The 18967-nt window shown below is 43.7% G+C and overlaps 1 protein-coding gene across 3 annotated transcripts in view; it reads left to right on the top strand.

Annotated features, from left to right (window-relative positions):
- stard13a (StAR-related lipid transfer (START) domain containing 13a) overlaps positions 1-17222 on the top strand; it is a 38167-nt gene extending 20945 nt beyond the window's left edge. For 2 of the 3 annotated variants that reach the window (XM_053847378.1, XM_053847379.1), the window contains 13 exons: positions 8516-8587; positions 9554-9635; positions 10349-10412; positions 11396-12684; positions 12749-12919; positions 13310-13469; positions 13535-13733; positions 14206-14419; positions 14501-14615; positions 14835-15095; positions 15198-15415; positions 15507-15683; positions 15749-17222. In XM_053847378.1, coding sequence (XP_053703353.1) covers positions 8516-8587; positions 9554-9635; positions 10349-10412; positions 11396-12684; positions 12749-12919; positions 13310-13469; positions 13535-13733; positions 14206-14419; positions 14501-14615; positions 14835-15095; positions 15198-15415; positions 15507-15683; positions 15749-15866 — 3140 coding nt within the window. In that variant the 3' untranslated portion in view covers positions 15867-17222. Of the gene's footprint in view, positions 1-7258; positions 7629-8515; positions 8588-9553; positions 9636-10348; positions 10413-11395; positions 12685-12748; positions 12920-13309; positions 13470-13534; positions 13734-14205; positions 14420-14500; positions 14616-14834; positions 15096-15197; positions 15416-15506; positions 15684-15748 lie in introns of those variants that run through there. The other variant, XM_053847380.1, reaches the window with a different exon arrangement.
- The last annotated feature ends 1745 nt before the right edge of the window (positions 17223-18967 follow it).

Genomic DNA, 18967 nt, shown 5'->3' with positions numbered 1-18967 from the left:
TGCCTCAAGAGGGCAGTCTCTTCAAATTCAATTATAGATTCCAATATCGCTGCTGAGGCTTTCTGCATATTGCAGAAGAGTGATCCTGCTTTTAGGCTCTGTGGCTGCAAGGATCTCCCATAATACTCCTGTCTTGATAGCAGTGCGTGTGTGACTAAGTGCTGCCCTTAAATTGACTTTGTGTTGACCTACTTTCTCAACATCCTCCCGTCTCTTACCCCCCACTTATTACCTCCCCAAAATGAATTAAAAAGGCCCCATACTGTGATAGGAAACTCATCTGAGAACTCAGTGAGGAGAAGGGACGTTCCTCCTCCATCCGCCTCTCACTGCATTCCACGCATTTATCAGTTAACTCCGTTAATGTATAGAAACATTCAGCCACACATCTCGTGCTCCCAGGCATTTGAAACGTTTGTTTTGTTTCATGTTTCTTCCTAAGTTTTAAAGTTGCACTTGGAGGATTTTTTTTTAGGTTGCACTTGCATCTAGTGAAGACAAAAACAAAAACATGGTCTTTATTAAATATTTTCCTATTTCCATTTTTATTTCTGTTTAGACTACTAATATTTATTTGAAATTAACCCATCACTTCTTTATTTCTTCATATATTTCCCCACTTATTCAAGTGTATATTTCCTGATCAATTTACCTGAACATTGACAGATTTGTTATTCATATAAATGCATATCATTCATAGTGATACTTTCATATGCAGGTGAAATACCATTTTATTCAATGGAGTGTGGCTCTACATATCTCAGGTCAAGATGAGCTCAAGTCGGGAATTTCAGTGGAAAGTTTCACCTGAACTGGCTGGTGATAACAATGACTGGAAGGTGTGTGTTAAGTTAGTTGTTCACCTGTGGTCGACTGCTGAATTGAGGAGTGAATTTTGTCTTGTGCAATGATTTGTTTCCTTGAGGAGTGAATCATAATTTGATCAAGCAGTTGACTGATGCAGTTAAGAATGACAGCTCCTGCAAGGGAGGGTGGGGGGTGGTTTTCCTAACTCCAATTCCAGAGTGTGATCTGCAGTCACGCCCTGGTCTAACATTTGAAGCGCTAATAGAATCGTCTCCTTTTTCAAGTCGACATGCGTGGATGCAGTTATGAAGATTCCAAAAACACGTTTATGATATAATAACAGCGCAGCTGGGTTCTGTTCAGCATGACTGATTGATTTGAAATAGTTCCAACTCTGATCACAGGGCAACGCATTTTAATTTATTGCTTCAGTTTATTATTTGCATGGCAATAATCTGATCTGACATCTGCCCATTTACTGATGCTGCTGCTGCTGCAATATAGGGAACTAGAGCGTCTCCCCTGCGCAGGGTTGGAAACAATGGCTTTGTTCCCACATACATTCCTCAGTCGTCTCAACATTCTCCATTGTTATGTCCTTTCCCAGTTCACTCTGGCATCTGGCCACTCGATTGTTTCCAGGCATGTCCCCTAGTTTGATCTCTGTCCTTTCCAAAAAGTCTTGGACACATCTCCAGGTATGAGGGAGGTGATCTAGGGTCAGCCTATGTCGTGAGTCATGTGACTTTAAAGTAGCAAAAGATGTTTGGTCTGCAATGAAAATCAACTTGCAGAGAGGACAAGGTCTGTCAACTGTGTCAGGTGGTGTTTGCTCTAAGTCAAAGGGAGGAGGCGTGTGGAGCTGATTCCACTTCCAGTGAGGGCATGTATGAGGAATTCAAAAGGAGTGCTCGCACAACAATTCACCGGGGCAAAAGTGCCTGTTAGGTCAGTGAGGTTTTGTGGACTTCATGTGAAGATGGACGCCGTGGCTCCTTCCTCAGACGCATCAGCAGGACATTTAGACGGAGCAGAGGTCAGTGGAGACCACGCAACTGGAAATACTCCAGGTGTCGCGAGTGTCTTCAAACACAAAGGCTGCAATGGAACGGAGAGCTCCAGAAGAGTCTCCAGGATTTACGTCAGCAGCGTGGAACCTGATGAGAGCAACTCTGACAGCGACAGTGAAAGCTCCACTGAAAGAAGATGCCTGGAGGTCATGACCCCTGATGGACAGGACCACTACTTGCGGCTGGGTGACACACCTCGGCGGCGGTCTGCCTTGCGGCTTTCACGCATCATCGCTCGCCAGCAGCTTCTGAGGAAGCTCTCACAAGGTAGAAAGCGGGAGGATCCGAATGACTAAAATATGAAAGTGAAGTCAGGTATTTGGTTTTCATGATAGCAGCGCAGAATCCCATGAGTTCACCTTCTGAAACGTGAATAAATCCTTTTAGTTTCTTCTCACGACATCTCATACTAGTTCAGCCTTGACGCCTTGTGAGTCAATTCGGACATCTTGTCCTTGCATGAGTTTCCTCCCACTGTGCCAAAACATACTGTACAGGTTATTAGGAGGCTGCAACTTGCGCAGGAGGGTTGCTAACTGGAGCTCTGTAAACAGTGGCAACTGTTGATCTTAGATCAGACAGCTCTCCAAGACGTTGCTCGCTGAGAAGGTGATCTGGACTTGCAAATCCTACCTATTTAGATAACCAAGTCACTGTCTCAGTGCAATGTAACATCAGTTCAGTACATTTCAAATTGCATTTTTTAACAAGAGATTCTCTCTCATGTTAGAGACCATGATGGCGAGGGAATGTGTTGTAGTTCTTTCAGAGCTCTCCTTACTTCCGACCAAGAGCTAAGGTCCACAAGTGTAACCTTGATGTTGTTTAAAGAAACCCCAAATTCTTCTGTTTAATAAATTAAACTACTTTTCAGATTGGCATTTAATTGTAGTCACATGGAACCACCTTCAAATATTCAAACCAGGGGAACATTTGAAACAGGCAGAAGTTCGCTCTTCGAAGAAACATTTCCTATCAGGGCTTGCCCCATGGTCAGCCTCCTCCATCTTTGTCTTCATCACCCTCCCCAGCGACACCTCTTCATATCCTCCTATATCACATCCATGAAGTTCATTGGTTGTCGTCCTCTACTCCTTTTGCCTGGTGTCTTCATCTCCAACATTCTTCATCCAGCAGTCTCACTAATGTCTTTTCTTTTCAGCTTCATTTGACCTTGAACTTTTGTGCTTTCTATGTCTTCATTCCTCAAAATGTTGATATCTGATATGGAATTAGTTGCTGAAACATGATATTTTCTGGATGTTTCATTGAAGTTTAACACTTGTTATCTCAAGCTCCCCCCTAATATTTAATCAGGTAAAGTTTTCCTCCGCTGTTTTAAGAAGGTTCATGCCACTTCGCTTCATAAACGTCTTTCATTAACCTGGCAGAAGTCTTAACAAGCCCCTAGGAACGACTGTGTTGTTGTTTCTGTCTGCGTCTTCATTGCCTGGGCTTTGTATTCCGTCGTTACTTCCACAATTTCCTGTCACGTGAGCCGGGTCTCCCAGGCGGTAAACAAAACATTCCGGTGTTTAAGGAAATGTCTTTAAAGAGTGTGCGCCACTCTGCTTCATTCAACTCCACGCTTGCAGCTCATGCTACTTTGGTCGACCATCTGCATTTCTAACCTGGCTTTGCTGAACTCCATTGCATTGCAAAATTAGAAGCTTTTCAAAGCTGTCGATTTACTCTCAACTGACACCTCTGATTCATGGTGACACATCACAAACCTGCTCGGTCTTGCTTCTCATTTCCCCACATCTGCTGATAAGTTTGTCTTCACGAGCCAAATCTTGTGTGCCGTGTGTGAAAAAATGATGTGTGTGAGGAGAGAGATGACAGCTGTCGGCGAGGAATGTGGACGGAGGAGCAAGTTGTTGCTTGTGCCCAGTTAGGAAGCTGGAATGACCTCTGTAGCCCAGCTATAGAACACACAAGCGCTCATCATCCTGCGGATTGTCTTCACTCAGAATTGTCTTATGATTGTTCATCGATGAGCATTATTTTATCTCCCTCTGTTGGTGAAACAGATGTATCACCGGCAGGAGGCCTCCAATTCTAAACGTCAAAGCTACACAAAACAACAGAACCTTTGGTTTAAATATCACTGATGTGGACAGTATTTTTAGATCATGAAGCTGAAATGTTGACAAAAGAGTAAAGATATTTACACTGTCACACACTGAAATGTTGCTCTTCTTGAGATCAATACATTTGAGTTCATGTAAACAATTGTTTTTTGTTGTTGTTGTTTTCTTTTAATTTTTTTGTTTATTGGTTTAAGAAGCCACATTTTGGTATTTGGTTTGGTATATTACTGAATCAAACGATGGACCCATACATACATACATTTAGACAACAAAATATTGTTTATTTTGCATCAGTTTGACAGTAGCACAATAAATCACGATGGTGGCTACATTCAAGTTTTTATATCACCTTATTTAAACTAAAGCTCTTTTAATGTCTTGAAAATATTTGTATAAGAATTTCAAATTTATAAATTAATTAATAATGTATTAAATCAAATTAAATTATATTAAATTCAATTTGTTGTAATTAATTAATCGTAATAATGGAATTAATTCTTTAAAGTTCGTTAAAAACGATGCAGTAAAATCTACAGTTGAGGCCTGTAGACCCAGTATGGCCGTCATTGTCATTTTATGTGATGCCCGATTGTTGGAACCTATGACTTTTTTTAATCCCTAACGGGATCGTCCCTGATGCACACTAGATGTCAGTGTTTCTGCTTGGGCGTTAAGCAAAGATTGTGTATTTAAATAAGTCAACTGTTGTGTCCAAGGAGAGGATTGATGTGAAAGAGAGGATTCCATTTTGAATATATTTGTTTTTTGATAACAAGCACAAAGATAAGATTGCTAAATCTGGCTTCTGAGGAAATAAATATTGGTCAGATGTTTCTTTTGTTTTAAAATGTAAGGTGCTCAAAACCGAATTTGACTCTCTAAGGATGCTTTTGGGACTTAAACATAATTGTTTTGTCTTCTTTATGAGTCGACGCATAGCATTTGTGCATCAAGTTTTCCCTCGAGATGTTAACCGAACTAGCACCCCAAAACTGGGCAGTTACTGAACTAACCGCTCTCCCATCTCTGCGCTGTAACAGGGGTCGTGTGGCTTCCTTCCAGACTTTGTTGTGCCCTCACGCCTCTTCTCTCCATCAATCATCCCGACTCAAAGTCACTTTTAATTAAGGCTCCTTTGCGTTCTAAAACCAACAAAGTGCCTTTCCGTCTCACATCGATCGCAGCTGAGCGAAGCTGACAAATGAAGGAATTTCCTGTTGCAGCTCGAAGCCTGCGTGTCGCCGTGGACACATGGGAATATAAAGGGCAGGAAATGATGTCACAGGAGGATATGTGGGGTCGCAGGGCTCTGGTGAGAGACGTCACACTGAGAGTGCGCTGCCACTTTGTTGAGGTTGGCTGCTGACAAAAGAGCTTTTGTGTTTAGTCGTGGTGATAATTGCGGAGAAAATTCTCACCATATTTGTCCGAGTTGCGTAACACAGTCTCACAGTTATATCAGATTTTTGCCCTGGTTCTCAAGAACACTTGGAGCATCTGTCCAGCTTCCTGCTGCTGCTCGAGTGGCTCACTGCCTGTTGTCACATATCCTACATGGCTGGAATGCTGCGGCGGGAAAGCACAGTGGGTATCTGGGATTAGCTCCTGCTAGCTGCCTTCATTTGTGTGTTTCCTGGAGCACTAATAAAACGTTTGTGTGCTAATGAATCTCTTGATGAAATTCTGCACTGATGAATAAAGGTGCTTTGTTCCCACGCCGACTGAAGCTTTGCCAAACCTGGACCTTCAGGCCAAAATTCAAGGGCACATGGCGACTTTATTGAACTCGTCGTGAGGCATGTCAGTGTTTGGAATGGGCTTCTATAGTGTGAACATCAATGGGAAAACAGAGGTGACGGTGGTGGAAGGATTGTGTTTAAATTAAGCGGCTTTATTCTGATAAAGACTGAATTGTCCGATGTCTTTGTCAGTGGAAGCTTATTTTGATGGTGCCTCACAAAATACTGGATTGCTGATATTTGTTTGGATTTTGTTTTCTTTTTTGTCCTATTTTTTTCTTTTCTTTTTTGTGTCCTTGTTTGGCTCAATCTCCCACGGGGAACCTCCCAAAGGGGAATACTAAAGTAGTCCATCTGTCCGCCTGTCTGTCTGACCACTATTGGATTTTGTTTAAACACTTATGTTTTACTGTGATTTTCAATTGTCAATTTGAAACGTTATGGACTTAGTTGGTCAGTTAGTTGTCTAACTTGTAAACAATATCCTGGTTTGTGATAGTGCACCCACCTAAAATGTCAACCAGACAGTTAGTTTTAAGTCAAAAACCTGTTCAACAATCTGTAGAACGCATCATCTGGGGTGGGCAATTCAATCCCTTTGATGGCCACATTATGATCTGAGATTTGTGTGAGGGGCCAAACCAAAAGACTGAAGGCTAGAAGAAAAAGAATACAAGACGTAACTCAAATTTGGCTATTTAAGTATTATGAAATATGTTTTAAGCTTAAAATATGTTATTTGATTTTATATATCATTTGACTTAGAATGCATTTTCTTTTCTTTCTCAACATAAGTCATAAATATTGGAAGATCTCTGTTAGTGATGGATAACTATGGGTTACACAGTGATACAAAGGCACTTTATTTCAAGGTGTTTTCTGAACAGTAATGTTAAATAATTTATGTCTGAGGGACAAAAATACTGTCAAAATGAGCACCTATTTTTAAGAAAGGGAAATAAAAAGTAGTCAATTCTAAAAGCAGTGTCAGATGGTAAATGTACAATATCTATCTTTCCCCACCTGATGGAGACCAAAACTTTCTTGTCGCTCGGCAACACCATCATCCGCGTTTGGACTTCTTAATTTAGCAGTTCGCAAACCCGGTGTGAGTCATTTCAGTACGATCTTGCCCTGACCACATCCATGAACCTCATTGTTTGCCCTCCTCTTCTTTATCAAACTCAGTCTCTCTATCAGTCCAAACCACCCTATGTTCCACATGTCACTCTGACGCTCTCATTTCTGATGCAGTCCTTCCTACTTGCTTCATTTGTCGTGCTATTCCTGTTACATCTCTCTGTCCGCAGCTGTCTGCCTCATCCCTCTCTTAACATTCTTTGAGTCACTGGAGGTAACATCTGGATGTGCTAAACATCTGCTTGAGTGTGAGCGATGTATGTATGTGTGTGTGGAGCCACTCTCCTACACTATATTGTTTGCACCACTGTTGAGCAATATAGTCAAAGGCAGAGGCCGGGGTCGGACTCTCTTCCAGTTATTGCAGCTGACATGTGAAGTCCAGTGTGTTGTCATCGTTCTGCGTGTCCCTGTGGAGGCTGCGGCTGATGTTCACCACTTCCTCTTTGGATGTGATGGAGAGACTCTGAGACGGCAAAGTGGGGTTTGCTGGTAGCTGATGTTTTTGTCTGAGGATTATGGAGGTTGAGGAAGGTGGCCTGAAATAATCTGAAGGAGAGAGGAGGTTGGTTTGAAAGCTATAAGAGAGAAGCTGCATGGGGCGAGCTGGAAAGAGGGAGGTTGGAAATAGAAGGTTGGTGCGGGAATCAGGATGACAGAGAGGACTTATCGCTGCTGGATGGAGAGCTGGATCATAGCCTGTGGTTTCCCACAGTTTGCCTGTGATAGCAGGGAAAAGTAGTGAGAGCATGTCGCCACCTGAACCATGAGGATGTCAAGTAAGTCGATTCTGATTCATTTAGGTTTGTTTTCAGAGGATGACGTGATGGAGTTTTAGTCATCTCTGTCTTGCATGCGTTACTTCTCATGTTGTTCTCAACTCTAATGCTGAAACTTCTCTCTGGTGAGGTTAAGAAAGAGTTTTCTTATCATGTCTAATTTTTGGTTTTCTCTTTGCTGTGGTTTTTAAGGCTCACAGGCATCAAGTCAGACCTCAAAAAAAAAACTTGGATTTTAAAACATATGTGGGAAAGAGCGGTTGTCAGTCGACCAGTCCTGTCCCTTACACTTTGTAGCTGGGAAAGCGGTTTATTAATATATATTGGTTTATTCTTGCCTTGATTCGACTTTTTAGGGTGTTTTTCTGCCTTTATAAGAACAAAATAGATCACCTAAAGCTCCTCATCCCATGTCTCCAGGCTTGCTGAAGTGAGCTCTTTCAACATGACGCGGTCTGTCCACATACATGAAGGATGTTTTTGGAAAAGACAGATGTGGTTGTTGGCGCTGTGGTGGTGTCTTTGTCAGCGAGTGTTTTAATCAGTGCCTGCTCGTAAAGCATTAACACCCACACACGTCTCTCACACGCGTGAACAATTTGGGAGCCATGTATATACGGGCGGAAAAAAATAGTAAAAAACAAAACACTCGTAAAGAGCTCGTGCTTGGCGCGGAGCGGTCGACGGTGCCATGTGCAGGCTGTTTAAAGGCGCCCTGAGTGAAGTTTGGAAACTTAAGTATGTTGTGTGAACGTTGGTCTGTCACTGGCTCCAATCCAATGTCATCATTCCGGGGCATTCCCAAAAGAATATTTAGTGCTCTGCTCTCTTTTATACTGAAAACAGCATCTGAATTATTTTGTCTGAATCTCCTTTTTCCTTTGCAGAGATCGAAGCGAAGGAGGCTTGTGATTGGCTGCGGGCGGCAGGCTTTCCACAATATGCTCAACTGTTTGAAGGTAAAAGACTCGGCGTGTTATGTCACCCTTCATAGGCTTTTGTCGCTTCCTGTTTCACTGTCTTCCATCGCTCCATCTCCTTTCACAGTGGTCTATTTGCAGTCTACAGTTCCTGTCCACAGTGAGGGGTCATGGGAAAGGCCTGGATATCACTGATGGGACTCCCCTGTTACTCTATTTATAAAAGGGCACATCTTTGTTTCCATTCTTCTGCTTAAATCCAGCTAACAAGTTGTGCGTCTCTTCATCTAAATCTATGAATGAATGTGTCTCCACTTTTGAAACAGGAAATTGTTCCTTGGACATAAAAGTTGTTCTAACCCTGAAAACCCTGAGGCGCTGGAAAGAAATTAAGATTAAAGCGCTTAAGAAGTCATCACAATGTGAAGGCAGCACAATCAAAAGCAGCTTAAACTGTCAAGTTGGGTATTATTTAATCGTCAATAACATTCTACCATGTGAAACGAGACTCGCTAGAATGTAATGCAAGCCAATACAATACAATGAGCATGAAAATTATTAGAAATGCTTCCTCACACGTTTATATTATATTCTATATACATAGTAGATGTGGATATTGTGGAAGAAAATTCAGATGTTAATTCTGTAAAATGTTCTGAGTAAAGACTAAATGGTATATATTGTGAATGTATGACAAATGTTATGTATATGAGATGCTTTTTTCATTTTTCATTATCTATTTTCAGAGGACATTTTTCTGATGATATTGCATTGATAACATTGCAAACTTTTTCCTGTTTTGGTAGTAATTTTTTGTTAATATTTTTAGTTAGTTTTCATGTTTTTCTATTCCATCTTTTCATGTTTCATCATTTCATTCACTGTTAATGTTGAAAAAAAACCCCATATATATACACGTGTGTGTTTTTGTATATGTATGAATATATATATAAAAGAATAACTTTTTTATAAATAATACATGGTCATTGCTTCTCTCACTCTCAGATTCCCAATTTCCCATTGATATTCCATCTGTGAAGCGGGATCATGACTTCCTGGATCGAGACCTGGTTGAGCCTCTCTGTCGGTGAGTGCCTTTAGCCACAGAAAGACACAACCTTCGTGCCTCTCTGAGGTTTTGTTGGACACTTGACACCGCCGACATCACACGCCTCTCTCTGGTCTGTGGCCTGGCACTCATCATTAGATGTCTGACCCCGACTTATAATGAACTCCCCGTCCCTGTCTCCGACGCAGACACCAGAGCTTTGATCTGGACGTCCCCTCCCCTCTGCCACGCTCTGATCTCCCATTCAAAGAGTGGAGACCCTCGGGGGGGCAAGACAGGGGGTGCAGGAGGTAATGTTAAAGAGGGAATGCCAGCAAAGCCTAGCAGATGGCTTTAAGTGTGTGTCGCCTGGTGCCCTCAACGCCTCAGCTTTGATCCTTAAACTCTTCGCATGAATCCAATCCAAGCTGATTTCATATGTCGCTTCCGACTGAACAGTTTGGGAGCATTTACACACTCACATGTGCTCTGACGACAATAAGCTCAGAGGCTCTAGTGGAATTCAAACCTAACTATTGATCTGGCAGACTCATCTGCTCCTCTACTGGCAGATGATTGACACTTCCTGGTGTGGAGGTTTTTATGGGAGGAGCTGGATGGGACTCATGAAGTTATCAGCTACAACTGAAGGGGAGGGGGAGGATGCAAGAGTGAGACTGAATGGTCAAGCCAGAGAGTCAGGCGGTGATGATGCTCAGACTCAGGAGACTGTGTGCGTTTGTGTGTTACAGGCGTCTGAACACCCTCAACAAATGTGCCTCCATGAAACTGGACGTCAGCCAACCCAAGAAGAAAGTGAGTGACAAAAACAAATGTCAGTTTGTCAGCACCTTTCTCCCAACAGATGGACCCAGGGCCCTTTCAAGCAATAGAACTGATTCATTACTCTCGATTTTATTTGAGATCAACAACCATCTAATCTACTTACATGTAAACAAACCAAAACCTTGTGAAATGGCATGGAACCATGTGATCATTGTCACTGAAAACTCCAACCAGCAGCAGAACCAGGTGCAAGTCATATTTAAATAAATACACCTGATGCAAACTGTTGAGGAAATTGGAAAAACTGAATACAATTCTGAATAAAATAAATATAATGAAACCATGTCTAAATATCATAAAATAAAAATAAAAAAATCTATTATTTAAACTCCAAAGAAGATATAAGTGAAGTGTAAAGAAAAGTGTCACCATTTCAAAACTGCTTCAACGGGTGCTTTCATGAACAGTTTTTACTGTTCATGAAATGTATTAAAAGTGGCCCAAAGGTGTAAAACAAAAAACTTTTAGCGGCCCTCTAGGGGTCGCTCGCAACCCAACCATGGGCCCCGGTGGCTAAGAATCACTGCTTTAGAGGAGCCTGGTCAAGAACTTAATGAGACCTGCTCATCAGCTTCTTGAGCGCTCTTTTGTTTTCGCCAGATACAAGATACCATCTGTCTGCTTCTTAGCTTAACTGTTTAGCCACCGAACCAGTGTTTAAAAATTAGAACAAGGTTCTTTTGATACTCTTTATTTTTGTATTATATATTGTGTTGTAAGACTGTTTTTAATATATGAATATATTTATTTGTTATTTATATGTTGATTTTTAAATTATATTGTTTGTTCAATGTTTGTAGATTTTTTTAAATTCATTATGAAACACAATATGACCTAAATAACTTACATTTTATGGGTTATGCACTTTAAAAGTTTGATTGTACATTTTGCTTGGTGAGGTAATTATTGCAGTGATTCGGTTATTCATGAAGGTAATTGAGTTCTACCATCAGGCTGATGACTCGGATGAAGATGACCCGCTGGCTATCAGCAAGCGATGGACCTTTGAGTGGAGCAGCAGGCGCTGGTCTCGACTGCAGGACTTCCTGCTGGATGGCCACTCTGAAAGCAGCCCGACGGGTCAAAGGCCGGGCCTGCACAGCACGGTGAGCAGCGAGAGCGTGCTCACGGACCTGAGCGAACAGGAGATCGCGGAGATCTCCTCCATCCACAGCGAGGACTCCGCCTCCGCCATGCCGGACTCGGTGTCAATGGCGTCTCTGTCCTCTTCCTACAATACCCCGCGAGACCTTCCGCACTACAACTCCCTGCCGATCAAGAGCGGTCGGCATGGACACGGAAGCCGGAGCAAAGCCAAAGAGTTCTTACGTCGGATGGAAATAATGCGCACCTGGGGGCCGTCGACGAGACGGAAGAGCTCCCATCGCAGGCCGCCGATGGTCATCAGTGGACCAGTGCTGCAGGGGGAGGAGCCTCTGGCCCTGCAGGTGCTCCAGTGTACGCCCATCAGCCAACTAGAGCAAAAACAGAACCAGCCTGATAGCGACCCGCCGTCTGTGGGTGATTCTGAGGACATTTCCATGATGAACGTCAGCCCTGTCCACGAGACCCCCCCACCAAGTGTGACCGTGCCAGCAAAACCCCGGACGGCCAGCAAGAGAAGCAGCATGTACCTGGAGGACATGGAGCTGCCGTCCCAGGGTAAGAGGACTGAGGGGCAGGGGCAGTTTGGCAGGAGCCACTTCTACTCTTATGAAAACCTCCTCATTCACGTCCCCAAGGATCACAAGCCGGGCACTTTTCCGAAAGCTCTCTCCATAGAGAGCCTGGCACCATCGCCAGGGGATGGCGACAGCGTCCCCCAGACACAGCCCCAGACTTCTCCCCCCAAAAATGGCCTGGCAGATCTTTGGTCTGGAAAAGCACTATCCAAGCCTGTGTGTCCGGGAGCCCCCCGGGGCAGCAGGGTCAGCGTTTATGACAACGTGCCCGGCTCCCAGCTGTACGCCAGCACTGGAGACCTGCTGGACCTGGAGAAGGAGGACAACCTCTTCCCTCACCTGGACGACATCATTCAGCACGTGAGCGGCCTGCAGCAAATCGTGGACCACTGGAGCCGGAGTGTGCTGCCCGAGGGGGAGGCGGGGGAGGACGACGGGGAGGGGCGAACGACGTCCAGCGAGGGGGAGAGAGATGGGCTCTCTCTCAATGACACGGACTCTACAGGAACAAGTCGTGAGAGGAGGGATTCCGGAGTGGGAGCTTCGCTGACGAGACCCCGGTGAGTTTCTGTATTCATCATGAGAGTTTGACATCGTCTCACTGTGGTGTCTTCCCGCTCTCAGCATCCGATGGCCCAGTTTCCGGGCGTCCGGTCACCTCAGCGAGCCGGCGCTGTCCCTCCAGATCAGCAGCCAGTCGGCCGGACAGCTCAGCCTGCTGCAGAAGTTCTCGCTGCTCCGCCTCACCGCCATCATGGAGAAGTACTCCATGTCCAACAAACATGGCTGGACCTGGTGGGTCTCCCTCCCGCGGAGGCATCTACCGAATCAGCGTTTTGAAATGTTCCATTTTTAGTCTGTCGTTTCCGCCGCGTGTTTACGAACTCCCTCCCTCACACACTAAAGATCGACCCTGCAACTCTTGAGTCGGGCTACTGCTGTTAGCGTCTTCAAAGGTGCCAGTGTTGTTCCCAAATTGTCCTGTGATTCTCTGCTCCGCATCACACACTGCGTGGCGCCACAACCCACAAACACAGACGCATCTTTGTGGCGTTAACGACCAGCCCTGCTAAGTTTTATTATCCCCGCGAGGAGAGTTCTGTTGACCATTCATCTGCGCGATGATGAAACCGCCCTCTTTCCCTCCAAAACACATCTCACACTGTTTTTATCTTTCACGCCCAGGTCTGTGCCCAAGTTTATGAAGCGCATGAAGGTACCAGACTACAAAGAGAAGAGTGTGTTCGGTGTCCCCCTCATCGTCCATGTCCAGCGCTGTGGCTTTCCGCTCCCTCTGTGTTTACAACAAGCCCTCAGCCACCTGAGGACACAGTGTTTGGACCAGGTTAGCAGCTAATTGGCGCGTGGTCTGTAGCTCTCTGGCTCTAATGATGGCTGGTTTTCCCTCAGGTCGGATTGTTCCGAAAGTCTGGAGTCAAGTCACGTATTCAGGCCTTGAGGCAGCAGTGTGAGATCTCCCCCGACTCTGTGAACTACGAGGACCAGTCGGCTTATGATGTGGCCGACATGGTCAAGCAGTTCTTCAGAGACTTGCCTGAACCTCTGCTGACCAGCAAGCTGGGAGAGACCTTCTTGCACATCTACCAGTGTGAGTTGTCTCAGAGCCTGCTCACATAGCTGCGTGCCTGCTGGGTTTTTAAACAGGATTTGTCGCCGTGCGTTATGGGAATTGTAGTATGTGACTGCGTTTTGCTCACCTGCCGTAGACAGTTGTTATAGCAACATTTAATCGGTTTTGATGAACTTGCTCATGCTACTGAATCACTACACCCTGAATAAGATTAAATTAGATTTACATAATTTCAAGGAAAGTTAATTCATATGTTTTTTAATCATGTCAAACTCCATTAAGGCATGTTTATTGTTCTATTTTGTTGAAACTTAATTCAATGAAGGTGTTAGCAGCGATGTAGTTGAATAGTCCTACAAATGTTACATTGCTTTTTAAAAATATATATTTAGTTAAATAATTAGAAACAAATCAAAATATAAAAATAGTGTTTCAGTTAGATTCATTTTCTTTGTCTCCTCAACGTCTTATGAGCTCTTCCTTCTGCCAGACGTCCCAAAGGAGCAGAGGCTGCAGGCCGTCCGGGCGGCCATTTTATTAATGCCGGACGAAAACAGGGAGGTTCTGCAGACGTTGCTCTACTTCCTCCGTGATGTCACGTCCATGGTGGAGGAGAACCAGATGACCCCCATGAACCTCGCAGTATGTCTGGGACCTTCACTCTTTCACCTGAGCCTGATGAAAAACGAGACCCTCTCACCAAGGTGAGTTCACTTTGAAGTGGCTTCCGTCAGTCACTGTGTGTCCTTAAACCTTTGTGGTTATTCTCCTCACGCTTCCACAAGGTCCATCCAGAGGAAGTACACCACGGGACGTCCTGACCAGAAAGACCTGAATGAGAACTTAGCCGCCACCCAGGGTCTCTCTCACATGATCTCGGAGTGTGACTGTCTCTTCCAGGTCAGGATTTTTGAAAAGGATTATGAAATAGACTGTAACTCTTTGGCTCTTAACAAAAGCAGCTGCCTTGTCAAATTAACTGTTGTTTCCCCCTGCTGGTTGTTCCCACCTTCACAGCAGGATAACAGTGTTTAATAAGATAATTCACTAAATGATGTGGCATTGTGCGCCGTCAGCATAAACGTAAGCTTACAAGTTGAATCACCCTTTGGGTCTCAGATCCCTGAGGAGATGGTGAGCCAGTCACGGAATTCCTACATGGAAGCCGAGCTGCTGGTGCCGCCGCTGGAGGAGCTGTGTAAGGCGCACGAGGATGAGGAGGCTGAAGATGAGGTGGAGGAGGAGGTGGAGGATGAAGAAGGGTCCTATCATACGCATCTGGAGCGGCTGGTGCAGAACCTGCTGAAAGAGGTCAAAGATAAGAGCAAGGGCTGGATGTCGCGGTCGTCCACGGACCACACCGAGCTGGCGTCTAAGAAGGTATCGCAGTGATCCGATTAGCTAGTTCAGTTTTTTAAAGAAATTAATTTAGCTACAATATTAACAGATAAAAAGTGAACTAATTCCATGTGTTGGTGCCAGGTGGGAGATGGAAACCCCCTCCGGCGGTGGCGAGTCACTACGGAGCTCTCTGCATCTCCTGGTGACGTGCTGCAGCGACTGCTGAGAGAGCGCCCCCTGTGGCAACTTGAACTAAAACAGGAGAAGGTCCTGGAGACGCTGGACAAGCAGACAGATGTCTACCACTACTGCTGCCACAACATGCCACCTCAACCCTGCTGTGACTTTGTGGTACTACGGTCAGCATCTGTTATTTTTTTTAATCCCATCTGTCACCATTGATGATTTGAACAGTGGGATCAGAAGCAGCTGGTGTGTGTCTCTCTTCAGGTCATGGCGCACTGACTTGTGTAAAGGCTCCTGCGCTCTGGTGTGTGTGTCTGTGGAACATGAGGACAGCCCACAAATTGGAGCCATCCGAGGGGTTGTGTTGGAATCCCAGTACCTCCTGGAGCCGTGTGGACCTGGGAGAACCAGACTCACGCATCTCTCAAGAGTAGACCTCAGGTGCGGTTCACCTCAGCGCCAAATTGTTTCAGGCTCAGGTCAAAATGTTCTTTTCTCCTTTGCAGAGGCAGATCTCCGGAATGGTACAACAAGACTTTTGGATACTTGTGTGTCAACGAAGCTCTCAGGGTTCGAGCCTCGTTTCTCCAGCAGGATCAGAGCAGCACTGAGGCCAGGGTGTGAACAGGCAGGGTCCAGGACTAGAGCTACTCATGCAGTCGCTTCCTCCAGCGTCATTTGTCCTCGTGGTTTCACTTCACTTCCCTGTCAAAGATGCACAGAGACAGGAAGTGAGTCGAGTTCAGCACAAAACTAAATCCTTTTTATTTAAAATGATTATCAGCAAGAAGTCGACGTCACGTTGCTTTAAAACCGATACTTTTCAGTTCAACCGCAGTGGAAGACGTGACCTCTAACTTTCGCCGGTTCTTCCCAACTGTTTTCTCCTCCAAGGTTGCTCTCTAATAAGCCCTCCTCTCGGGAAATTCAAGTCAAAGCTGGCAGCAATTCCAGGTTCAGACTCAAGGTCAGCATGTTGAATTGATTCTGCTTCTTTCCCCCGAAATAACTCCCTAATTACAGACGTGAATCTCTGGCAGATGAAGATGCACTGAGCTCTCTCTCATTGAGACTTGGACCAGCTGACTAGCTCCATCCACGAATACCGTTTCATATCACTGGCGTTGTAGTTTTCTGCGTGCGATCGTAATGTTATTTTATTGTAATAGTTGTCCTCTGTATCACTGATGCTGTCATGCTCTATGATGTCTAAGACATGTGACCATATCGCTGCTTCTGGGAAGCATATCTTGAAAGTGTTTTTATGTCAGATAAACATCAGGCCTGTAATGTAAATACTGAACGCTTCCCGTGCCAGCAGAGCCAGCGACCCGGAAATGTCGTGAAGAGTCTTGCATTCACTCGTGAGAGATCTGAAACGATCAACAAGATTGTTAAATGACCAGTGAACGCAACACTCTTCGAAGCGGCGTCTCATTTCTGCTCGCCATCCAACTAAAGCAATAGAAGAGTCCGGCTCGCTCCGCCACAGCTTTGCCTTGGCCTGCTCCTGTTTAGGCTGCGTTGCTATGATACAGCATCTGGATGGCGCCGCCGCCACAGCCCTGCGTGGATGAGTGTGAATGAATGTGTGTGTGGATCTGACGTGAGCCGTTCGTGCCGAGGCTCCAAACAACCGTGGTGGTTTACGCTTCTGACCTGAAAAAAAGCAGTGTTTTTAAGCAGGAGAATAAAATAATTCAATATTAATGCTGTTGGGTTGTCGTTGTTTTCCTTGTTCCTTCTGAGCAGCTGTTCAAGAACCTTGTAATTATTGTGATGTTGGAAGTTGTCGCACAACAATTTGCAACTTGTGACTTTTTCTTTAAAATGACTGACAGTGAGACAACTTTCTTAAATTATCTTTATCTGGTTTTAGCTGTGAACTGGAGCGAAATATTTGCTCAGCATGGTCTTAGCACGATAAGTGCCAATATTAATTCCATTTCCTGTTGCGGCCGCCTCTGTTTATTCGACTTAAATCCTCCAAAATGTGCGGGAATAGCCCCGTTTTATTTTATTTTATTTTATTTTATTTTATTTTATTTTATTTTATTTTATTTTATTTTATTTTATTTTATTAACAGCACTTAATTTCGAAGCACTTTCCTAGTTGGTGGGACCCCCTCTGACCATGGCAATAAATTCTATTCTGATTCTGATTCCGATTCTCTTATAAAAAAAAATAGCACTTACCTGAATGTTACTTCACTTCTATGAATACATGTGTTCGACAGCGGTCGTGGGTGCGTGAAATATTACCAGATTTTGGACATGGCTTACATCTTCAACAACAAAGATCAACAACAAAGATATGGTCATAACAGAACGATCCAGAATACAAATCCACATGCCATTCCCATTTTTGCCCACTGGATGTCAGTGTTGCTCAGCTGAAGCCTGAAGGTCACGCGTGGACCTGAAGAGGTGGGCCATAGCATACAGGTATTTTTAGAAACTCGAATGTAGAGGTGAGGAGCTTGGAACCCAATGACACATTTAAAAAGAAAATCGATATGAGAAAGTAAACTGCAGGTCGATCGTCCATCACATTTAGCTTGTTAGTGCAGAGATGTTTAAACTCAGACAGCTAACAGCCTCGGAATTATCCTTCATTCAACATGTCAAGGACTTTATCTCGGAAGTGGGGCGGAATGTTAACGAGCCTGTGCGCTGTGCGTTTACCACTCCATCCTCCACCCAAGTCAATGGACTCTGACAAATGAGGAACATCATGCTGCAAATTGCACCAGGGAAAGAAAAAAAAAAGAGAGAAGCTCCGGATGGTCTGAGGGAAACATTGATTTCAACTCAGTTTAATTTAGAGCGCAGCAGCAGCAGCGCTTTTGTTCGTCACACAATGGTGTGTTCGTCTCTGACTCTGCTCTTGTGTGAAGGATCTCCGCGTTCTTGTTCACAGGTTGGTACTGGAAGTATTGGTGGAGGTGAGAGACAAGTTTACTTTGGATGCTCCAGGAAGGTAAACAGATTTGAATTCCAAAATCAATGTCATGCCAAGACTCCCCAGTACATTTGTAGGGACTCAAATTTAACAGCTTTCTGTACAAAAATTCTTTTACTTTTATTTATTTATTTAAGAATATCAGGCCAAGTATAATAATAATAGAAAAAAGTGTCATAAACAGTGTCTATAATCGTGATGGAGGGAGCTCTTCTCTGACATGGCCATTTATTGTAAAAAAAAAAAAAATAAGTTAATGACAAAACACAAGAACTCCTGCAATCTAATGAAATATTCATTTTAAAAATCTATTGAAGACTCAAAGGATGACAAATATAAATAATAATAATAATTACAATAATAATAATAATCATAAGGATGAAATTATTTAAAAAATGAACTGCAGTGAACTGCAGCTCAACCTTTCGAATAAAAAATGCATATATATATATATATATATATATATATATATATATATATATATATATATATATATATATAGATAGATAGATAGATAGATAGATAGATAGATAGATAGATAGGTATTTCGAAAACCATGTACAGGTAAAAAAAAATCTAATTAAAAGTAAGTAAAAAAAAAGAAATTGTATTTCTTTATTTAGAAAATTCATCTAATCAAACATTTCCAGACTCAAATGTATTTAAAGATCAATATACACATGGAATAATACACTACATTTATTGGTTGTTTATTGTTGAACAACACAGAGGTCACGGGAACAGGTTAAATCAGACTGAGGGC

The sequence above is a fragment of the Synchiropus splendidus genome, chromosome 17, assembly GCF_027744825.2.
Source record: "Synchiropus splendidus isolate RoL2022-P1 chromosome 17, RoL_Sspl_1.0, whole genome shotgun sequence".
Classification (NCBI taxonomy): Eukaryota; Metazoa; Chordata; class Actinopteri; order Syngnathiformes; family Callionymidae; genus Synchiropus; species Synchiropus splendidus.
Note: the sequence above shows the minus strand (reverse complement) of the source record. Positions and strands in the feature narration are given on the sequence as shown.